Here is an 18,529-nt window from a genome sequence, read left to right as displayed (position 1 = left end):
CCAGGGCACTCCTGGATGCCCCCTCCTTGGAAGTGTTCAAGGCCAGGCTGGATGAGGCCTGGAGCAGTCTGTTCCAGTGCAAGGTGTCCCTGCCCAGGGTGGGGTGGTTGGAACTGGGTGCTCTTCAAAGTCCCTTCCAACCCATTCCATGAGTCTGTGAAAGGGGATGAACTGGCATGGGCTGGGTTGAACTGGGATGGAATAGATTGAGGTGGGATGGGATGGGGTGGGTTGAAGTGGGAGGAACTGGGACAGACTAACGTAGACTGGGGTGGGTTGCAGATGGGTTGAACTGGGATGGGATGGACTGGGGTGAACTAGGATGGGGAATAGGATAGGTATGGGAAGGGTTAACCCTGCCCAGTGCTCCCAGTACACCCAGTTAGCCCTCACCAGTACATCCAGCATGGGAATCACAGAATGAGGGAAAGGGCTGGGTTGGGAATGACCTTCAGGATCATCTAGGTGAAGAGCAGCTGTACTGGGAGCACTGGGCAGGATTAACCCTTCCCATGCTGGGTGCACTGGTGAGGGTTAATTGGGGGGGAGCACTGATGGATGCACCAGTGAGGTTTAACTGGGTGCCCTGGGAGCACTGATGGATGCAGTGGGAGCACTGATGGATGCACCAGGAAGGGTACTGAGAACACTGGTGGGGAATGGCTGGGTACACCAGTGAGGTTTAACTGGGTGCCCTGGGAGCACTACCTAGCACTAGCCATGGCATGCTGGGTTAAGTGGGAGGCAATAGGGCCCCAGTTACATCACTTTGCCTCCCAGTTTGGCCTCCTCAGCTCCCAGTTGGGCACTGGGAGGGGGCGGGGCAAATTAGCATATTAATGAGGGCTCTGGGTCCCAGCTGGGGCTACCCCTCCCCCCTCATTAAGCTTCATTAATATGCAAATTACAGCAGGTCCCGGGGGAGGAGAAGGGCTACCACCTGCACCCCAATCCCTCCTCCACTCTCTGCCCCTCCCCCACCCTTTCTCATTGCTCCCAGTTTGTCCCAGTGCTGGCACCAGGCTGGAACTGACCAGTCCCAGTTCATCTCAGCCCCATTCAATCCAGTTTAGCTCCAGCTCCTTTCAAGCCAAGTTCACCCCATCCCAGTTCATCCCTGTCTCCTTCCCATCCCAGCCCATCCCAGCCCATCGCCCTTTCATCTCCATTCATCCAACCTTCCCTTGGCAAATTCATCCCAGTTAATCCCAGTCCCTCACAGTTAATTCCATCTCATTTCCTCCCAGTCCATCTTCACCCCATCCCTGTCAATCACGTTTTATCTCCATCTCACCCCAGTCCCTCCCAGTCTGTCTCAATTCATCCTATCCCAGTCAATCCTGCTCTATCCCAATCCATCTCCTTCCCTCTCCACCCATCCCAGTCTGTTTCCACTCCATCCCAGTCCATCCCCGCCCCAATCCATTCTCCATCTCTTTCCTCTTCCCACTCTATGCCAGTTAATCCCATTCCATCTCATCCCAGTCCAGCCCCGTCCACCCCCACCCCATCCCAATCCATTCCCAGGGTTCTCCCTCCCCGGGATTCCATCCCTCCGTTTAGCCCCGCCCGCATATAGCCCCACCCCCACTGAGACCCCGCCCTCTTCCTTTAAGCTCCGCCCCCCGCCCCAGTCTCTCCCACTCGGGGCTCCCCGAGCGCAGCGGCGGCGGCATCGGGGACCCCCCCTCGCCCCCCCCCACCGGGGACCCCCCCAAAATAAATCCGCCGCCGCTCCCTTCCCCTCCCCCCACGCCGGTCCCTGCTGCCCCGGGAACCTCCAGCTGGGAGCTACTGGCAGCTACTGGGAGCTACTGAACGGAGCTGCTGCTCCCGAGGTTGAGGTACCGGGAGCTGCCCTGCGAGGTACTGGGAGGTAGCGGCAGCTACTAGGAGCCACTGAACCTGCACTGAGAGCTACTGGAAGCCATCGGAGCCTGCACCAGGAGCCACCGGGAGCTAAAAGGGACTGAACGGAGCTGCCGATCCCGGTGCCGATGAGCTGGGAGCCACTGAACCTGAACTGGAAGCCACTGGGAGCTACCGGAGGCTGCACCAGGAGCCACTGGGAGCTACCGTGAGCTGAAGAGGTTAAAACACTGGGAGCTACTGGATGCTATTGGAGGCTGCATCAGTAACCACCGGGAGCTACCGGAGGCTTCACCGGGACTGAAGGGAGCCGAACGAAGCCGAAAAGAGGCGAAAAGAACCGAACGGAGACGTTGTCTCCGGTATTGAAGAAGCGAGAAATACCAGAGGGGGTTTGAACGGAGCCGAAAGGAGCCGGAAAGAGCCGAAGGGAGCCGCTGTCCGCGGTGCTGAGCGGAGTTGCGGTGCTGAGCGGAGCCGCTGTCCCTGGTGCTGCACCAGCGGAGCCCCTACCGGGACCATCATCAGAGGGTTCTGACTCCTCCGCCCCCACTTCCTTCTCCTCGCCCTCCATCACCCCCCTCTCCGTTAAACCGGTCGATGCCGGCTGGCAGAGGGGGGTTTAACCGGTGGCCGCTGCTCCGGCTGCGGCCTCACCGATCCCAACACGGCAGAGACTGGAGGTTACTGGTGGCCCCACTTTGAAGCTGGGCGGCTTCGTCCGCCTCACAAAGCCGTAGGCACGGTTTAAACCACCGACGCTCGCCACCCCCCCCACCCCCCCCCATATCTCCCGTTACCGGAGGGGGGGGGGGTCCCTTTGTGGTGGTGGAGCCCCCGGTGGAACCATGCCCCGGTCGTTCCTGGTGAAGAAGGTGAAGCTCGATGAGTTCCCCGCCGGGCTTGATGCTCCCTACGGTCGGTCCCGGGCGGATTTTGGGGCCCGCTTACACGACAAGGGTAAGAACCGGCGGCGGAGAACAGGGGGATGGAGATGGGGGGGGAGGGAAGGAAACCGGGGCCCGACGCATTCCGCTGCGCCGCCCGCTGCTACCGTGGGGCCGAGAGGGGCCGAGAGGGGCCAGGGAGAACCGGGGAGAAGCAGGGAGAACGGAACCGGGCCCATAGAACGACAGCTGGGCCGAGTAGACCCGAACGGAGCCGAGCAGAACCGAACTGGGCCCCTTAGAACCAGAGCAGGCCGAGAAAAGCTAAATAGAATCTGGGGAGACCCGAACCGAGCCGAACAGAACCGAACCGGGTCAGTTAGAAAGGAGTAGTACCGAGTTTAAACCGAGTAAACCCGAACCCCGGGCCCGAACAGACCCGAACCCCAGGCCCGAACAGACCCGAACCGGGCCCCAACAGACCCGAACCCGGGCCGAACACACCTGAACCCGGGCAGAACAGACCCGAACCGACCCAAACAAACCCGAAGCGACATGAATAGACCCGAATAGACCCGGAAGGGCCCGAGCGGTTCCTCTGCTCCTGCCTTTTGTCTTAGGGAGCCCAAGTTCAAGGGCGAGAAGAGGCTCCGAGACCCTCGGAGCCCTCCGAGATCCCCCGTGCCCACCAGGTCCCGGGGCCCCCCAGTCACTGAACCCCCCCGATCCCCCCCATAGCCCCTCGGACCTCCCATGTCCCTCATCCCCCTGGACCTGGAGACCCTCGGATCCCCCCGGACACCCCCGGACTCCTCTGGTCTTGGAGCTTCCCGGTTCTGCAGCTCATTCTGGGGCCCCCGGGAACCCCCCGGACTTTCCAGGACTCCCCAAGTACTGCTCCCCCCTCCACCTTTCCATTCTGGACCCCCCTGAACCCCCTTAGAGTCCCCGGACTCCTCCAGTCCTACAGCCCCCTGGACCCCCCCTAGAACCCCTCAGACCTCCCCCAGTACCGGAGCCTCCCCAGTTCCGGATTGCCTTAGACCCCCCTCAACCCGCCCCCCTCCCCCCAGCCCGCCCTGCGCCTCTCCAGTCCCGCAGCCCCCAGGAGCCCCCCGGTCCAGGAGCATCCTCTGGAGCTCCCCCATCCTCGGGGCCCGGTTCCCCCCCCCCGGTCCCGGTCCCGGCCTGGCCCCGGTTGCGGCGGCGGCTGCGGCGAGTTGCGTAACCGGCACCGAACCGCCGCAGCGGGGCCCGGCCCCTGCACGGCCCCGGCTGACCTTGAACCGGGCCCGGAGGGGACACGGGGCTGCAGGGATACCGCAGAGACACGGGCAGGGGATAGGAGACAGGGACAGGGATAAGGGATAGGGATGAAGGACAAGGGATAAAGGGTGGGATGGAGATGACGATAGGTCCAGGGATGGAGGCAGTGACAGGGACAAGGGACCAGGGACAAGTGGCTGCGGGACTGCAGAGGGGACGGGTACAAGGGACAGGGATGAGGACACGCATGGGGCTGCAGACAGGGACAAGTGGCTCTGGGACTGCACTGGGGACAGGGACAAGGGACTGGGGTAGCTACACGGCCAGGGGCTGCGGACAGGAACAAGAGACAGGGACAGGAACAGGAACAAGAGACAAGGGACAGGGACAGAGGCTGTGGACAGGAACAAGGGGCAGGGGACAAGGGCTGGGCTGGAGATGGGGATGGATGCAGGGATGGAGACAGGGACAAGAACAAGAGAGAAGGGACAGGGACAGAGGCTGTGGACAGGAACAAGGGGCAGGGGACAAGGGCTGGGCTGGAGATGGGGATGGAGGCAGGGATGGAGGCAGTGACAGGGACAAGAACAAGGGACAGCTATGAGACAAGAATGGAGACAGGAATAAGGGACAAGGGGCAAGGGACAGGAATGGAGGAACAGGAGCAAGGGACAAGTGGCAGGGACAAGTGGCTGCAGGACCGCAGGCAGGGACAGGGATAAGGGACAGGGACTGCAATAGGGACTGCAAGAGGCAAGGCTGGGGACAGGGGAAAGGAGCAAGGGAAAGGACAGGGACAAGGGCTCCGATCAGGGACAGAGATGCAAGCAGGGACAATGGACAAGGGACACGAACAAGGGACAAGGGACAGAGATGGAGACACGGGCAAGGGCTGCAGAAAGGGACGGGGATGGAGAGGGGGTAAGGGAGAAGGGACAGACGCTGCGAGCAGGGACAAGGACAAGGGACAGGGACAAGTGGCTGCGGGACTGCAGGTAGGGACCGGGATGAGGGACAGGGACGGGAACAGGAGCTGCGGGCAGGGACAAGGGATAAGGGACGGGGGACAGGGATGAGGGACAGACATGGACACAGGGATGCAGGCAGGGACAAGGGACAGGGAAGGGGACATGGGCAAGGGCTGTGGAGACTGTGACAGAAATAAGGGGCAAGGGACAGGGACAGAGGCTGCGGGCAGGGAGAGGGACGAGGGACAAGTGGCTGCGGGACTGCAGGTAGGGACGGGGACAAGGGACAGGAATGGTGATGGAGACAAGGGACAGGGATGAGGACATGGGAAGGGGCTGCGCGGAGGGACAGGGATGGAAGAAGGGACAGGGACAAGAAGGGAGAAAGGATGAGACAGGGGATGGAGACAGGAATGGAGGCAGTGACAGGGACAAGGGACAGGCACAGGGGGCTGCAGGCAGGAACAAGGGACAGGGGCAGGGACAAGGGGCAAAGGAAGGGGATGGTGACAAGGGAAGGGCCAAGGACTGCAGTCAGGAACAAGGACAAGGACTGGGTTAGGAACAGGACAGGGGATTGGTGACGCGGGAAGGGGACAGTGACAAGGATGGAGGCAGGGACAAGGGACAAAGGACAACGGAAGGGGACAGTGACAGGGGGCTTTGGGCAGGGACAAGGGACAGAGGATGAGGACAAAGGACAGGGCACAAGGGAAGGGACAAGGACAAGGCATGGGAAAAGGGAAGAGCAGGAGTTGGGGTGGGAAGTATTCGGCACGGGAGAGGGGACAGGGAGGGGACAGCCAGAGCCTCCCTAGCACGGTGCTGCTGGGTCTGTGGGTGCCGCTAACTGCTTCTCTCACCACTCCTGTCCCCTCCTTGCCCCTTCCCACCTTCTCCTTGCCCATTCCCACTACTCCCACCACTCCTGTCCACTCATTGCTCATTCCCACTCACTCCCACCGTCTCCTTGTCCACTCCTACCTTCTCCTTGCCCATTCCCACCTTTTTCCTGACCACTTCTTGTCTATTGCTCTCTTATCCTTGTCCGTTCCCCCCACTCCCACCTTCTCCTTCCCTATTCCCATCTTCTCCTTCTCCACTCCTCGCCCTCTCCCACCTTCTCCTTGCCCTCTCCCACCATCCCCACTGTCTCCTCACCCCCTCCCACCATTCCTGCCTTCTCCTTCCCGATTCCCTCTTTCTCTGTGCCCATTCCTGCCTTCTCCTCGCCCATTCTCACCACCCCCCCGCAGGTTACCTTGCCGACTACATCTCCCCTTCCCCTTTCCCCCCCAACCCCGAGTCCACCCTGAAGGTCCCCTCCTCCCCCACCACCCTCTACCCGGTGACCCGCACCGACTTCATCCCGGTAGACCCCGACCCTCCGGACAGCCCCAACTCCACCACCTTGACCGCCGCCGGCTACATCAACGGCGACGCCGCCGTCAGCGAGGGCTACGCGGTGGACGCCTTCTTCATCACCGACGGCAGGTCGCGCCGGAAGGCCGCCAACTCCGCCGCCAACTCCTCCACGACCGCCTCCTCCTCCTCTTCCTCCACCTCCTCCTCTTCGTCGTCGTCGTCCGGCCGGAGCCTCCAGCGGCACGCCTGCGGGGAATGCGGCAAGACCTACGCCACCTCCTCCAACCTCAGCCGCCACAAGCAGACCCACCGCAGCCTGGACAGCAAGATGGCCAAGAAGTGTCCCACCTGCGGCAAGGTCTACGTCTCCATGCCGGCCATGGCCATGCACCTCCTGACCCACGACTTGAAGCACAAGTGTGAGGTGTGCGGCAAGGCCTTCAGCCGGCCCTGGCTGCTGCAAGGCCACATGCGGTCCCACACCGGGGAGAAGCCCTTCGGTTGCGCCCACTGCGGCAAAGCCTTCGCCGACAGGTCCAACCTGCGCGCCCACATGCAGACCCACTCGGCCTTCAAGCACTTCAAGTGCAAGCGCTGCAGCAAGACCTTCGCCCTCAAGTCCTATCTCAACAAGCACTACGAGTCCGCCTGCTTCAAGGGGACCGGCCCCCCGCCCCTCAGCCCTCTCCACGCCTGAGCCATGGAAGCCACCTCAGAAGACGAAAGGCAGCGGTGCCACGGCAGCTCGGGTTGGATTCCGGCGCCGCCTGGCTCCGCTTGAGGAGCGCCGTGGATGGTGTTGGGTTCCACCACCCTGCTGTGGCTTCAGCTGAGGTCTATCACAGCTTCAGTTGGGTTCCACCACCCTGCCGTGGCTTTGCTTGAGGTCTGCCAGGGCTTCAGTTGGGTTCCACCACCTTGCCGTGGCTTTGCTTGAGGTCTGCCAGGGCTTTGGTTGGGCTCCACCATCCTCTTATGGCTTTGCTTGAGGAAGGTCATGGATTTGGTTGGGTTCCACCACCCTGCTCTGGCTTCAGCTGAGGTCTGCCATGGTTTCAGTTGGGTTCCATCACCCTGACGTGGTTTTGGTTGAGGTTTGCCATGGATTCAGTTGGATTCCATCACCCTGATGTGGTTTTGGTTGAGGTCTGCCATGGCTTCAGTTTGGTTTCATCACCCTGCTGTGGTTTTGGTTGAGGTCTGCCATGGTTTTGGTTGGGTTTCATCACCCTGCTGTGGTTTTGGTTGAGGTCTGCCATGGCTTTGGTTGGATTCCATCACCCTCTTATGGCTTTGCTTGAGGAAAGCCATGGATTTGGTTGGGTTCCAGCATCCTGCCATGGTTTTGGTTGAGGTCTGCCATGGATTTAGTTGAGTTCCACAACCCTGTTATGGCTTCACTGAGGCCAAACATGGCTTTGATTGAGTCTCATGACAGCTTTGGTTGAGTTCCACCACTACATCATGGCTTCATTTGAAGGCCATTACAGCTTTGGTTGAGTGCCATCATGCCTTCCGCTGAGTTCCATCACCCTGCCGTGGCTTTGGATGGGTTCTACCACCCTGCCATGGTTCCAGCTGAGGTCTACCATGACTTTAGTCGAAGCTCACCATGGCTTTGGTTGAGATCTACCATGTCTGCAGATGGTTTCACCATCCTGTCATGGTTTTGGTTGAGGTATAGCATGGCTTTGGTTGAGCCTCATCATAACTTTGGTTGGGTTCCACCATCGTGTCATGGCTTCATGTGATGTCTCTTCACCCTGCCATGGCTTCTGTTGAGGTCTGTCATGGCTTCACTTGGGTTCTACCACCCTGCCATGTCTTTGTTCAAGACCTGCCATGGCTTCAGCTGGGTTCCATCACCATGTGCTGGCTTCAGGTGAGGATCACCATGGCTTTGGTTGGGTTCTGTAGCATCAAGCCTTTGTTTGGGTCCCACCACAATGTCATGGCCTTGGTTGAGAGTTGAGTCCCATCACATCATGGCTTTGGCTGAGTTCCACCACGGGTGTTGTGGTCTGGTCACCTACCATCTGGGTGCCATTCTTTGATGGGTACCATGGTCTGGTAGTGAACCTCAAGGTCAAAGGGACTTCCCTTGGTGCTGTGACCCTCTAGGTGCATCCCAACCTCAGGCTGACCTTCCTGGATGACTGTCATGGTCTGGTGGTGGATGCCAAGGTCAAGGTGACCTTCCATGAGCGTCAGGGTCTTGTCGTGCACCCCAACCTCAGGCTGACCTTTCTTGATGGCCATCATGACTCTGAGGTGCACCCCAACAGCTGGGGGACCTTCCATGGGTGGCTCTGGTGGTGGCCCTCAAGGTCAAGGTGACCTTCCTTCCATGCACTGTCATGGTTTGGTGGTGCACCCCAGGGTCTGGCTGACCTCCTTTTGGTGGGCTCCATTGCCTTGAGGTGCACCCCAAGGTCTGAGTGACTTTTCCTGGGTGAGTGTTGTGATCTGGTGGTGAACCCCAACAGCTGGTTGACCTTCCTGGATGACTATCACGGCCTGGTGGTGAACCTCAAGATCCAGGTGACCTTCCCTGGAGGGATTCCATGGCCTTGAGGTGCACCTCAACATCTGGCTGACTTCCCAGGGGTGGACGTGGTGGTCTGGTGGTGTACCCCAACATCTGCTGGACCTCCTGTGATGGCTTCCATCATCTTGAGTTTCACCTCAACATCTGCTTGCCCCTCCCCACCCCTGAGGTTCTCCATCCTCGTGGTGAACCCCAACATCAGGGTGACCCCCCCCACCCCACCCCCCAGCCTCCCTTTTTGCATGGGTGCCGCCACCTTCAGGTGCCATCACCTTTAGGTGCCCCCCACCTACCTTTGGGTGCCCCTCCCCCATTTTTTTTTGCATGTCTCCATCCAAGGGGGTGGTGACCCCCCCCCGAAAAAAAGACTTCTTTTCATGGTGCCCCCAACTCTTGGTGCACCCCAAGATCAGGGTGACCCCCCCCCTCCTTTTGCATGGGTGTGTCCCTCCCCTCTAAACCCCCAGTTTTGGGGTACCCCCTCCCCCATCCCAGTTCCTTGCATGGGTGCCCCCCCCCAACCCTCACCCTGTGCCGAACTTGGACTCCCCCCTCCCCCCCACATGGGGGTGACCCCCCCCCCAAACGGCAATAATTTAACCACAGCCCCCCCCAAAATTCACGGCACAGTTTTGGGGACCCCCTCCCAAAGCCTGGCACCCCCCCATGCCCAGGGACCCTCCGCCCAACAGATGGGGATTCCCCCCCTAAATAAACTCGGGGACCCCCTCCCCCCCAAAAAAAATCCTAAGACCCCCCCTGGAAATTCGGGATACCCCCCCCAAAAAAACCAACCCTGAGTACCCCCCCCAAATTTGAGGGCCCCTCCAAACCTCGAAGACCCCCCCCAAAAAGAAAATAACCTGGGGATACCCCAAAGCAATGTGGGGAACCTCCCTCAAATCTGGGGATCCCCCAGCATGATTCCACCCTCACCCCCCAGCACCCCAGCTTTGGAGGAGGCCCCCACCCCTCACGTCCCCCCCCTCGAATTTGGGTACCCCAAATTCTGGGCTCTCCCCTCCCAGGGAGCACCCCAGGGACCCCTCCCCAGGGACCTCCACTAGGAACCCCAAGAATTTCAGGGTGTCTGTCCCCCTTAGCAACCTCCCCCCCCGGAAACCTTCTGGGTGCTCCTCCCCACCACTCTGGGTCCCCCCCAATAATTTCAGGGGCCCCCCCCCACGAGGACCCTTCCTACCCTGGGGACCATCCCCCCCCTTCCCTCCCCCCCCTCCTGGTAGTTCCTTTTCCAGCCCCTGCCAGGGTACCCCAATAATTGCAGGGTGCCCCCTCCCACACCCCCCCCCCCCTTGGGGACTCCTCTATGTCCTTCAATAATTCAGGGTGCCCCCCCCCCCTTCCAGGCCATCCCTCCCACCCTGGGGACCATCCTAGAGAACCCCCAATATGTTTCCCCCCCCTCCTCAAGTCCCCCCCAAAATTTCAGGGTGCCCCCCAACTCCTGGACTTCCTTCCCCAAGACCCTTCTGGGTGCCCCCTGCCCGCCTCTGGCTCCCCTCAATGACTTCAGGGTGCCCCTCCCCGCGGGTACCCCCCCAGGGATGCCCCCCTAGCCACACCAATAATTTCAGGGTCCTCCCCCCAACTTCCCTCGTTCTTACCTGCCCCCCCCCCCATCTCTAGTTGGGGCCCCCCCCCAGGTACCCCAATAAATTCAGGGTGCCCCCTCCCGAGGCTCTCCTGGGTTATCCCTTCCTCTCTGGGTACCCACAATAATTTCAGGGTGCCCCCCTCCCCCTCCCGCGCACGGGTACCCCCCCGCCCCCCCACCCCCCCAGGAAGGGTCTTACCCCCCCCCTTCACCCCCATAAAGGTTGGGGGGGGGTCCCCAAACCAGCTCCCCCCCCCCAAAATAAGCACAACCCCCCCCCTTCCCCCACCTCCACGATGCCAAAGTGTCACTTTTGGGAGGGGGGGGGTGTGGATTTCGGGGGGGGTGTGTCCCCCCCCCGCCTCCTTCCTCCCCCCCTCCCCTCGATCCCTTTAACAACCCCCCCTCCAAGGGCGTGGGGGGGGGGTCTCTGCATGCAAAAAAACACCCCCCCACTCCCCCCCCGGCCCCCCCATATTTAAATCTATGCCAATTTTTTGCCGCTTTTTTGCCAAACTGTAGCTGAAGCCCCCCCCGGGGTCACAAAGCCTGGGGGTGGCGGTAGGGAGAAGGAAAGAAAAAGCTGGGGGGGGGGGGGGGGTCTGGGACTTCCTCGGGACTCCCCTCCCCCCCTCCCCCCCCCCTTTTTTTTTTCTTTACCCCCCCCTCCCCCCCCCTCCCCCACTTCCCATAGAGCAATAAAACCGCCTCTGCCCCTGCATGGCCCCGGGCGGGGCAGCGGCCGTGGACCCTCCCCCTCCCCCTCCCCCTCCCCCTCCCCCTCCCCCTTCCCCTTCCCCTTCCCCTCCTCCTGCCCCCCCAAATACAATCCCCCCCCCCCCCAAATCACCCCCCCCTCGACCCCGGGATTTGCCCCCGGGGGGGCTCCAAGCAGCCATATCAGGGATGACGTCAGAGTAGAGCTAGGACCCCCCCCCCCCCTCCCCCAACCCCCCCCCAATGTTGTCACTGATTGGTTGAAACACCCCCGACCCCCCCCTCGGGACCCGCCCGCCTTTGACACGCTAAGGACACGCAAAGGACACGTCTTGGGCAACGTCTCGGGTGCCTTGGAGGCGTCTTGGGCACGTGTGGACACCTCTCAGACACGCTAAGGTCATGCAAGGGACACGTCTCAGGTGCCTTGGAGATGTCTTGGACACGTGTGAACACTTGTACCAGCTTTGGCCATGTGTTGGACATGTGTGGGCACATTTCAGCCACATCAACATGCCTCAGGCATGCATGGAACATGTGGATACATCTCAGCCACATCAACATGCCTCAGACATGCATGGAACACGTGTGGATACATCTCAGCCACATCAACATGCCTCAGACATGCATGGAACACCTGTGGATACATCTCAGCCACATCAACATGCCTCAGACATGCATGGAACACCTGTGGATACATCTCAGCCACATCAACATGCCTCAGACATGCATGGAACACGTGTGGATACATCTCAGCCACATCAACATGCCTCAGGCATGCATGGAACGTGTGGATACATCTCAGCCCCATCAACATGCCTCAGACATGCATGGAACACGTGTGGATACATCTCAGCCACATCAACATGCCTCAGACATGCATGGAACACGTGTGGACACAGACACACAGAAGTCCCAGGTGTCTTGGGCGTGTGTGGAGGTGCCTTGGACATCTCCAGAAGCCTTGGAGGTGTCTCCAACACGCGTGGCTGCACCTTGGACATGCATTGGACATGTCTTGGGCGTCGTGGAGATGTGTTGGACACGAGTGGACACATCAGTGGGCATGGAACATGCATCCATCATGTGTGGACACGTCTCAGACACACAAAGGAGACATCTTGGGCAAGTCCTGGGTATCTCAGACATCTCTTGGGTGTGTCAGCATTCCTTGGACACGCATTGGACACGAGTAGACGCACCTCAGACACATCACCACGCCTCGGACACGCCTGGAACATACACTGAAGATGTGTGGGACAGAGGTGGAGGCACCTGGGACATGCCTCAGGCACCTAGGACACTCCTTGCACACGCGTTGGGCACCTTGGACGTGTGCTGGCCACGTGAACGTACCTTGGACGTGCGTCAGACACGTGTGGGCACTCCTCAGGCGCACTCACACGCCTTGGACACGCGTGGAACATGCATTGAAGACGTGTTGGACACGTGTGGAGGCATCTTGGGCACGCCTAGGACGCGTCTTGGGCGCCTCAGCCGCCCCCGGGACGCGGGCTGGGCGCGTGGAGCCGCGCCAGCGGTGCGGACAGGCCTCGGCCACAGGAGGAGCTGCCCTGGGGGCGCTGTGTGCAGGCCTGGGGCGCCTTGGGCACGCGTGGGACACGCGTGGGCACGCTTTGGACGCAGGTGGATGTGACCTAGGCGAGGCTCGGCCACGGCTGGGACAGGAGTGGCCACGCGTGTGCGGTGCTGCGGGAGGGGACACGCGTGTGCGTGCGTGTGCGTGTGTGTGTGGGGTGGCCACACTGCACACGGGTGGCCTGCAGACACTGAGCGTGGCGCACGCGTCCCAGACCCAGCAGGTGTCACACACGTGCCACGGGCCCAGGTGTCACATGTGTCACACACGTGATACAGGTCCAGAAGGTGTCCCGCGTGCCACACACGTGCCACACACGTGCCACACACGTGCCACACGCTGCTGCAGGCACACATCACCCATCACGGACCCAGACCACGGCACACACCTGCTGCAGACCCCCCCCAGGTCACACCCAGGTCACACAGGGGTTAGCACCTCATGTGTTTATTACACACACGAAGCACACACGGCATGCACCCACTGCATGCCCACTGCACGTGCAACCCATGCACTGCACACACACTGTTCACACACTGCACACACTGCACACACCACCCATGCACTGCACACACCCTGCACACACTGCACACACTGCACACACCACCCATGCACTGCACACACCCTGCACACACTGCACACACTGCACACACCACCTGTGCACTGCACACACACCCTGCACACACTGCACACCCAAGCCATGCACTGCACACACTGCATACACACTGCACACACACTGCACACACCACCCATGCACTGCACACACCCTGCACACCCTGCACACACTGCACACACTGCACACACACTGCACACACACTGCACACACCACCCGTGCACTGCACACACACTGCATACAACACACGCGCACTGCACACGCACTGCACACGCACTGCACACACACTGCACACACACGGCATACACGCTGCACACACTGCATACATGCTGCACACACACTGCACACACACTGCACACACCACCTGTGCACTGCACACACACTGCACACACCCTGCACACACCACCCATGCACTGACTGCACACACCCTGCACACACCACCCATGCCCTGCACCCGCACTGCATACACTCTGTACACACCACCCATGCACCCTACACACACTGCACATGCCACCTGTGCACTGCACACACCACCCATGCACTGCACACACTGCACACACCCTGCACACACCACCCATGCACTGCACACACAACCCACACGTGACACACACTGCCTGCACAACCCACACACTGCTCACACACTGCACACCCAAGCCATGCACTGCACACCCCTGCACACGCTGCAGAGGTGCAGCACCCGTGCCATCCTCGCACTGCACAGGCAGAATGCGTGCACTGCACACACACAAAGCACACCCCTCAGGCATGCTCTCCACATGCACTGCACACCCCACTGCAAGCACGGAACAAAGTGCACCCCCAGCACCCACCGCAGAGCCTGCACCTATCACTGCACCCACTGCAGCCTGAGCACGCTGCAGCTGGGCACTGTGTATGCTGCCAGCACTGCACCCCAGAAGCCTGCAGCTACTGCCAACCCTGCAGCCACTGCGTGCCAAACCCCTGCAGCCACTGCGCTGTGCATGCTGCACCCCCTTCAACTTGCACACCCTGCAGGCACTGCATCCTGAGCACACTGCAGCTGCTGCATGCAGAGCACACTGACCATTGCACACTGCAAACAGAGCAGACACTGCACACACTGCAGGCCCAGACTCAGCAGGCCCTGCAAGTTGTGCACTGCAGGTGCTCCAAGCACTGCACCCACTGTGTGCCAAACCCCTGCAGCCAACTGTGCTCTGCAAGCTGCAAGCACTGCAAATGGAACCCACTGCACACCATGCAAACCCTGCAGCCACTCTCTACCAGCCCCTCCTGAAGCCACTGCACTGAGCACACAGCAAGCACTGCAGGCTGTGCAAACAAACACTGCATCCACTGCACCTTGAGCACACTGTCAGGACTGCAAGCACTGCACATGCTGCCCCCCAAGCACACAGCACCCCAAGCATGGCAGCTGCTGCAGCCACTGCACCCTGAATACATTGAGCACACTGCAGGCACTGCACCCACTGCAGCTGCTCCAGGCCCTGCAGCTGCTGCCCACACACACACACACACACTGCAAATGCAATAAATGCTGCACCCACAGCACTCACTGCACCCTGAGCACATTGCAAGCACTGCACCCACTGTAAGCACAGCACCCACTGCACATGCTCCACATGCTGCAGATTGAACCCAGAGCAAACCTGCTCCCACTGCAGCACCTGCTGCAGACACTGCAAACTGGGGGCACTGCAGCACCCACTGCAGGCACTGCAAACTGGGGGCACTGCAGCACCCACTTCACCTGCCACATCCACCACTGCGCCTATTCTAGATGCTGCAAACTTCACCCACTGCAGGCACTGCAGCACCCACTGCAGGCACTGCAAACTGGGGGCACTGCAGCCCCCACTGCAGGCACTGCACCCATCACATCCCCCACAGAACTCACTGCACCCACTGCAGCACCCCCACCATGCACCACTGCAGATGTTCCAGATGCTGCAAGCTGCACCCACATCAGCACCCCCAGCACTCACCCCCCCCACCTTGGCGGGTCCCTTCGCCCCCTCTCCACCCCCCCTCGTCACCACCATCCCCGTGTCCCCCTCCCCACCCCCCCTTCCACGGGCAGGTCTCATGGTGGGGTCTCACCAACCCGACGACGGCGATGATGGTGACGACCGGTCGGGGTCCCACCACCTTTTGGACCTTCCCACCTTGGCCCCACTGACCCTCCCCCACCCTCTGACCCCACTGACCACCCCCAGACCCTTCAAACCCTCCCCTCCCCCCCCTACCCCCCTCCCCCAGATTCAGGTAGCAGAACTGTAGAAGCTTCAACCTCCAACTTGTACCAGGGGCTTGGAGATGAGCCCCAAAAGTGGCTTCTGGCGGCCTCCAAGTGACCCGTGGTGGCCCTTTAGTGGCTTCTTGGTGGCCCCCAGCCCCTTCCCCCCACCCCCAAAAAAAAAAGCAAACCTTTTTTGTGGAGGTTTTGGAGAAGATAAAAAAAAAAAGCACAAACCGAGGCCCCGGCCGCGCCGCACAGCCCCCAATAAAGGGACGAACCGCAGCCCGTCTGACTGGGGCCAGCACGGCCGCGCCGGCACCGCGCGGGGGCTGGGGACAGCGCGGGGACACCGGGAACAAGGGGGTGTCATGGGGTGTGGGGACATGGGAGTGTCATGGGGTGTGGGGACAGCACGGGGACACCAGGGACATGGGGACCTCATGGGGGTGTGGGGATGTCATGGGGACTGTGGGGTCAAAGGGGTGTCGTGGGGGTGTGGGGACAGCATGGAGACAGGGGGGACAAGGGGATGTCGCGGGGGTGTGGGGACAGCAAGGGGACACCAGGGACACGGGGGTGTCATGGGGGGGTGGGGACAGCACGGGGACACCAGGGACACGGGGGTGTCATGGGGGGGTGGGGACAGCACGGGGACACCAGGGACACGGGGGTGTCATGGGGGGGTGGGGGCAGCACGGGGACACCAGGGACACGGGGGTGTCATGGGGGGGTGGGGGCAGCACGGGGACACCAGGGACACGGAGGTGTCATGGGGGGGTTGGGACAGCATGGGGACACCAGGGACACGGGGGTGTCCTGGGGGTGTGGGGACAGCACGGGGACACCAGGGACACGGGGGTGTCACGGGGGTGTGGGGACAGTATGGAGAGAGAGATCGATCACAGGAGCACTGGGGACGTGGGCACATCATGGGCAGAAGGGGATGTCCTGGGGACACCGGGGACATGGGGATGTCCTGGGGGTGTGGGGATGTCATGGGGACTGTGGGGTCAAAGGGGTGTCTTGGGGGTGTGGGGACAGCATGGAGACAGTAGGGACATGGGCACATCATGGGGGTGTGGGGACAGCATGGAGAGAGAGATCGATCACAGGAGCACTGGGGACGTGGGCACATCATGGACAGAAGTGGATATGGTGGGGACACCGGGGACAAGAGGATGTCCTGGGGGTGTGGGGACAGCACGGGGACACCAGGGACACGGGGGTGTCACGGGGGTGTGGGGACAGCAAGGGGACACCAGGGACACGGGGGTGTCACGGGGGGGTGGGGACAGCGTGGAGAGCTCGCTCGCTCGCGGGAGCCCTGGGCACATCACGGGCAGAGGAGGATGCCCTGGGGACACCGGGGACAAGGGGGTGTCCTGGGGTGTGGGGCAGCACGGGGGATATGGGGCCACCAGAGATACCAGAGACATGGGGGACACGGGAGGGGACATGGGGGGCACAGGGAGGGGATGGGGCAGAGTGGGGCAGGACCCTCCGTGGACCACCCACAGTGACCCACAGGGACTTGGGACCGCCCATGGGACCGATGGATCGCCTGGGACTCCCCAGCCCTATGGCTCAGCTGCCCCACATCTGCCCCACCCCAGTCCTATATCCAGCCCCACATGTGCCCCATGTCCAGCCTCACATCTGCCCCACCCCAGTCCTATATCCAGCCCCACATCTGCCCCATATCCAGCCTCACATCTGCCCCACCCCAGTCCTATATCCAGCCCCACATCAACCCCATACCTGCCCCATAACCAGCCCTACTCCTGCCCCATATCTCTCCCCATCTGCCCTGTATCTGCCCCCTCTGTGCCCCTATCTGCCCCACTCCCACCCCCCATCTCTACACATTTGCCCTGTATTTGCCTCACATCTGCTCCACTCCAGCCCCATACCCAGCCCCATACCCAGCCCCATATCCAGCCCCTACAGCAGCCCCATGTCTTGTCCCTGCCTCCTGCATCTCCCCACATCTGCCCCACATCCAGCCCTACGGCACCGCCCCACACCATTCCCCCGCCCACCCCCTCCTCGCCCCCCTCCGCCCCCCTCATGGGGTGCCCCCCCAGCACGAGCAGGACCCCCTCAGGGTCATCCACCCCAGAAATAGCTTCTGGCCCTGACCCCCCCCGACCCCAAACTATTTTTAACGCTGCCCACGGAACGGAGTGTGTGGGGGGGGTGAAACTCCCCAGCCCCCTCCCCCCCACCAGTGTGTGGGGCTGGGTGTGTGGGGCTGGCTCCTGGGCGGCTATGGGGATCTGTGGGGCCGAGTATGTGGGGCTGGATCTGTGGGGCTGGGTCCTATGAGTTGGATGTATGGGGCTGAGTTCCTCTGGTGGGGCTGGGCCCCACGGATCCTATCCCATGGCCAGCCCCACATCCACCCCATATGCAGCCCTACAGCCAGCCCTAGATCACCCCACATCCAGCCCAACACCTGCCCCACACCCAGCCCACATCCAGTCCCACACCAGCCCCACATCCAGCCGTAGATCACCCCACATCCAGCCCCACATCACCCCATATCCAGCCCCACCACCACCCCAAACCCAGCCCCACATCCAGCCCAACACCAGCCCCACATCACCCCATATCCAGCCCCACCACCACCTCAAACCCAGCCCCACATCCAGCCCAACACCTGCCCCCGCCATATCTAGCCCCACACTCACCCCCTATCCTGCTCCATATCTGACCCACCCCATATCCAACCCCACACCCAAACCTAGATCGCCCCATATCCAGCCCCACCCCTGTCTCCCCCCCCCCCGAGGTGCCCCTCAAGTCCCCAGACACACACACACCCCTCCCCACCCCCGGG

The 18,529-nt window shown here is 61.5% G+C and overlaps 1 protein-coding gene across 1 annotated transcript; it reads left to right on the top strand.

Moving 5' to 3' along the window:
- The first annotated feature begins 1,728 nt into the window (after positions 1-1,728).
- Positions 1,729-7,308, top strand: SCRT1 (scratch family transcriptional repressor 1). Its single transcript, XM_068161099.1, has 2 exons — positions 1,729-2,829; positions 6,247-7,308. Exons 1-2 carry the CDS (start codon positions 2,718-2,720, stop codon positions 7,050-7,052), a joined length of 918 nt encoding a protein of 305 aa, XP_068017200.1. The 5' UTR covers positions 1,729-2,717; the 3' UTR covers positions 7,053-7,308.
- Positions 7,309-18,529: the final 11,221 nt, after the last annotated feature.

This window comes from Melanerpes formicivorus, unplaced genomic scaffold (genome assembly GCF_026170545.1).
Source record: "Melanerpes formicivorus ecotype bairdi unplaced genomic scaffold, bMelFor1.0.p_v2 SCAF_56, whole genome shotgun sequence".
NCBI lineage: Eukaryota > Metazoa > Chordata > Aves > Piciformes > Picidae > Melanerpes > Melanerpes formicivorus.
This window is presented reverse-complemented; position numbering and strand designations above follow the sequence as displayed.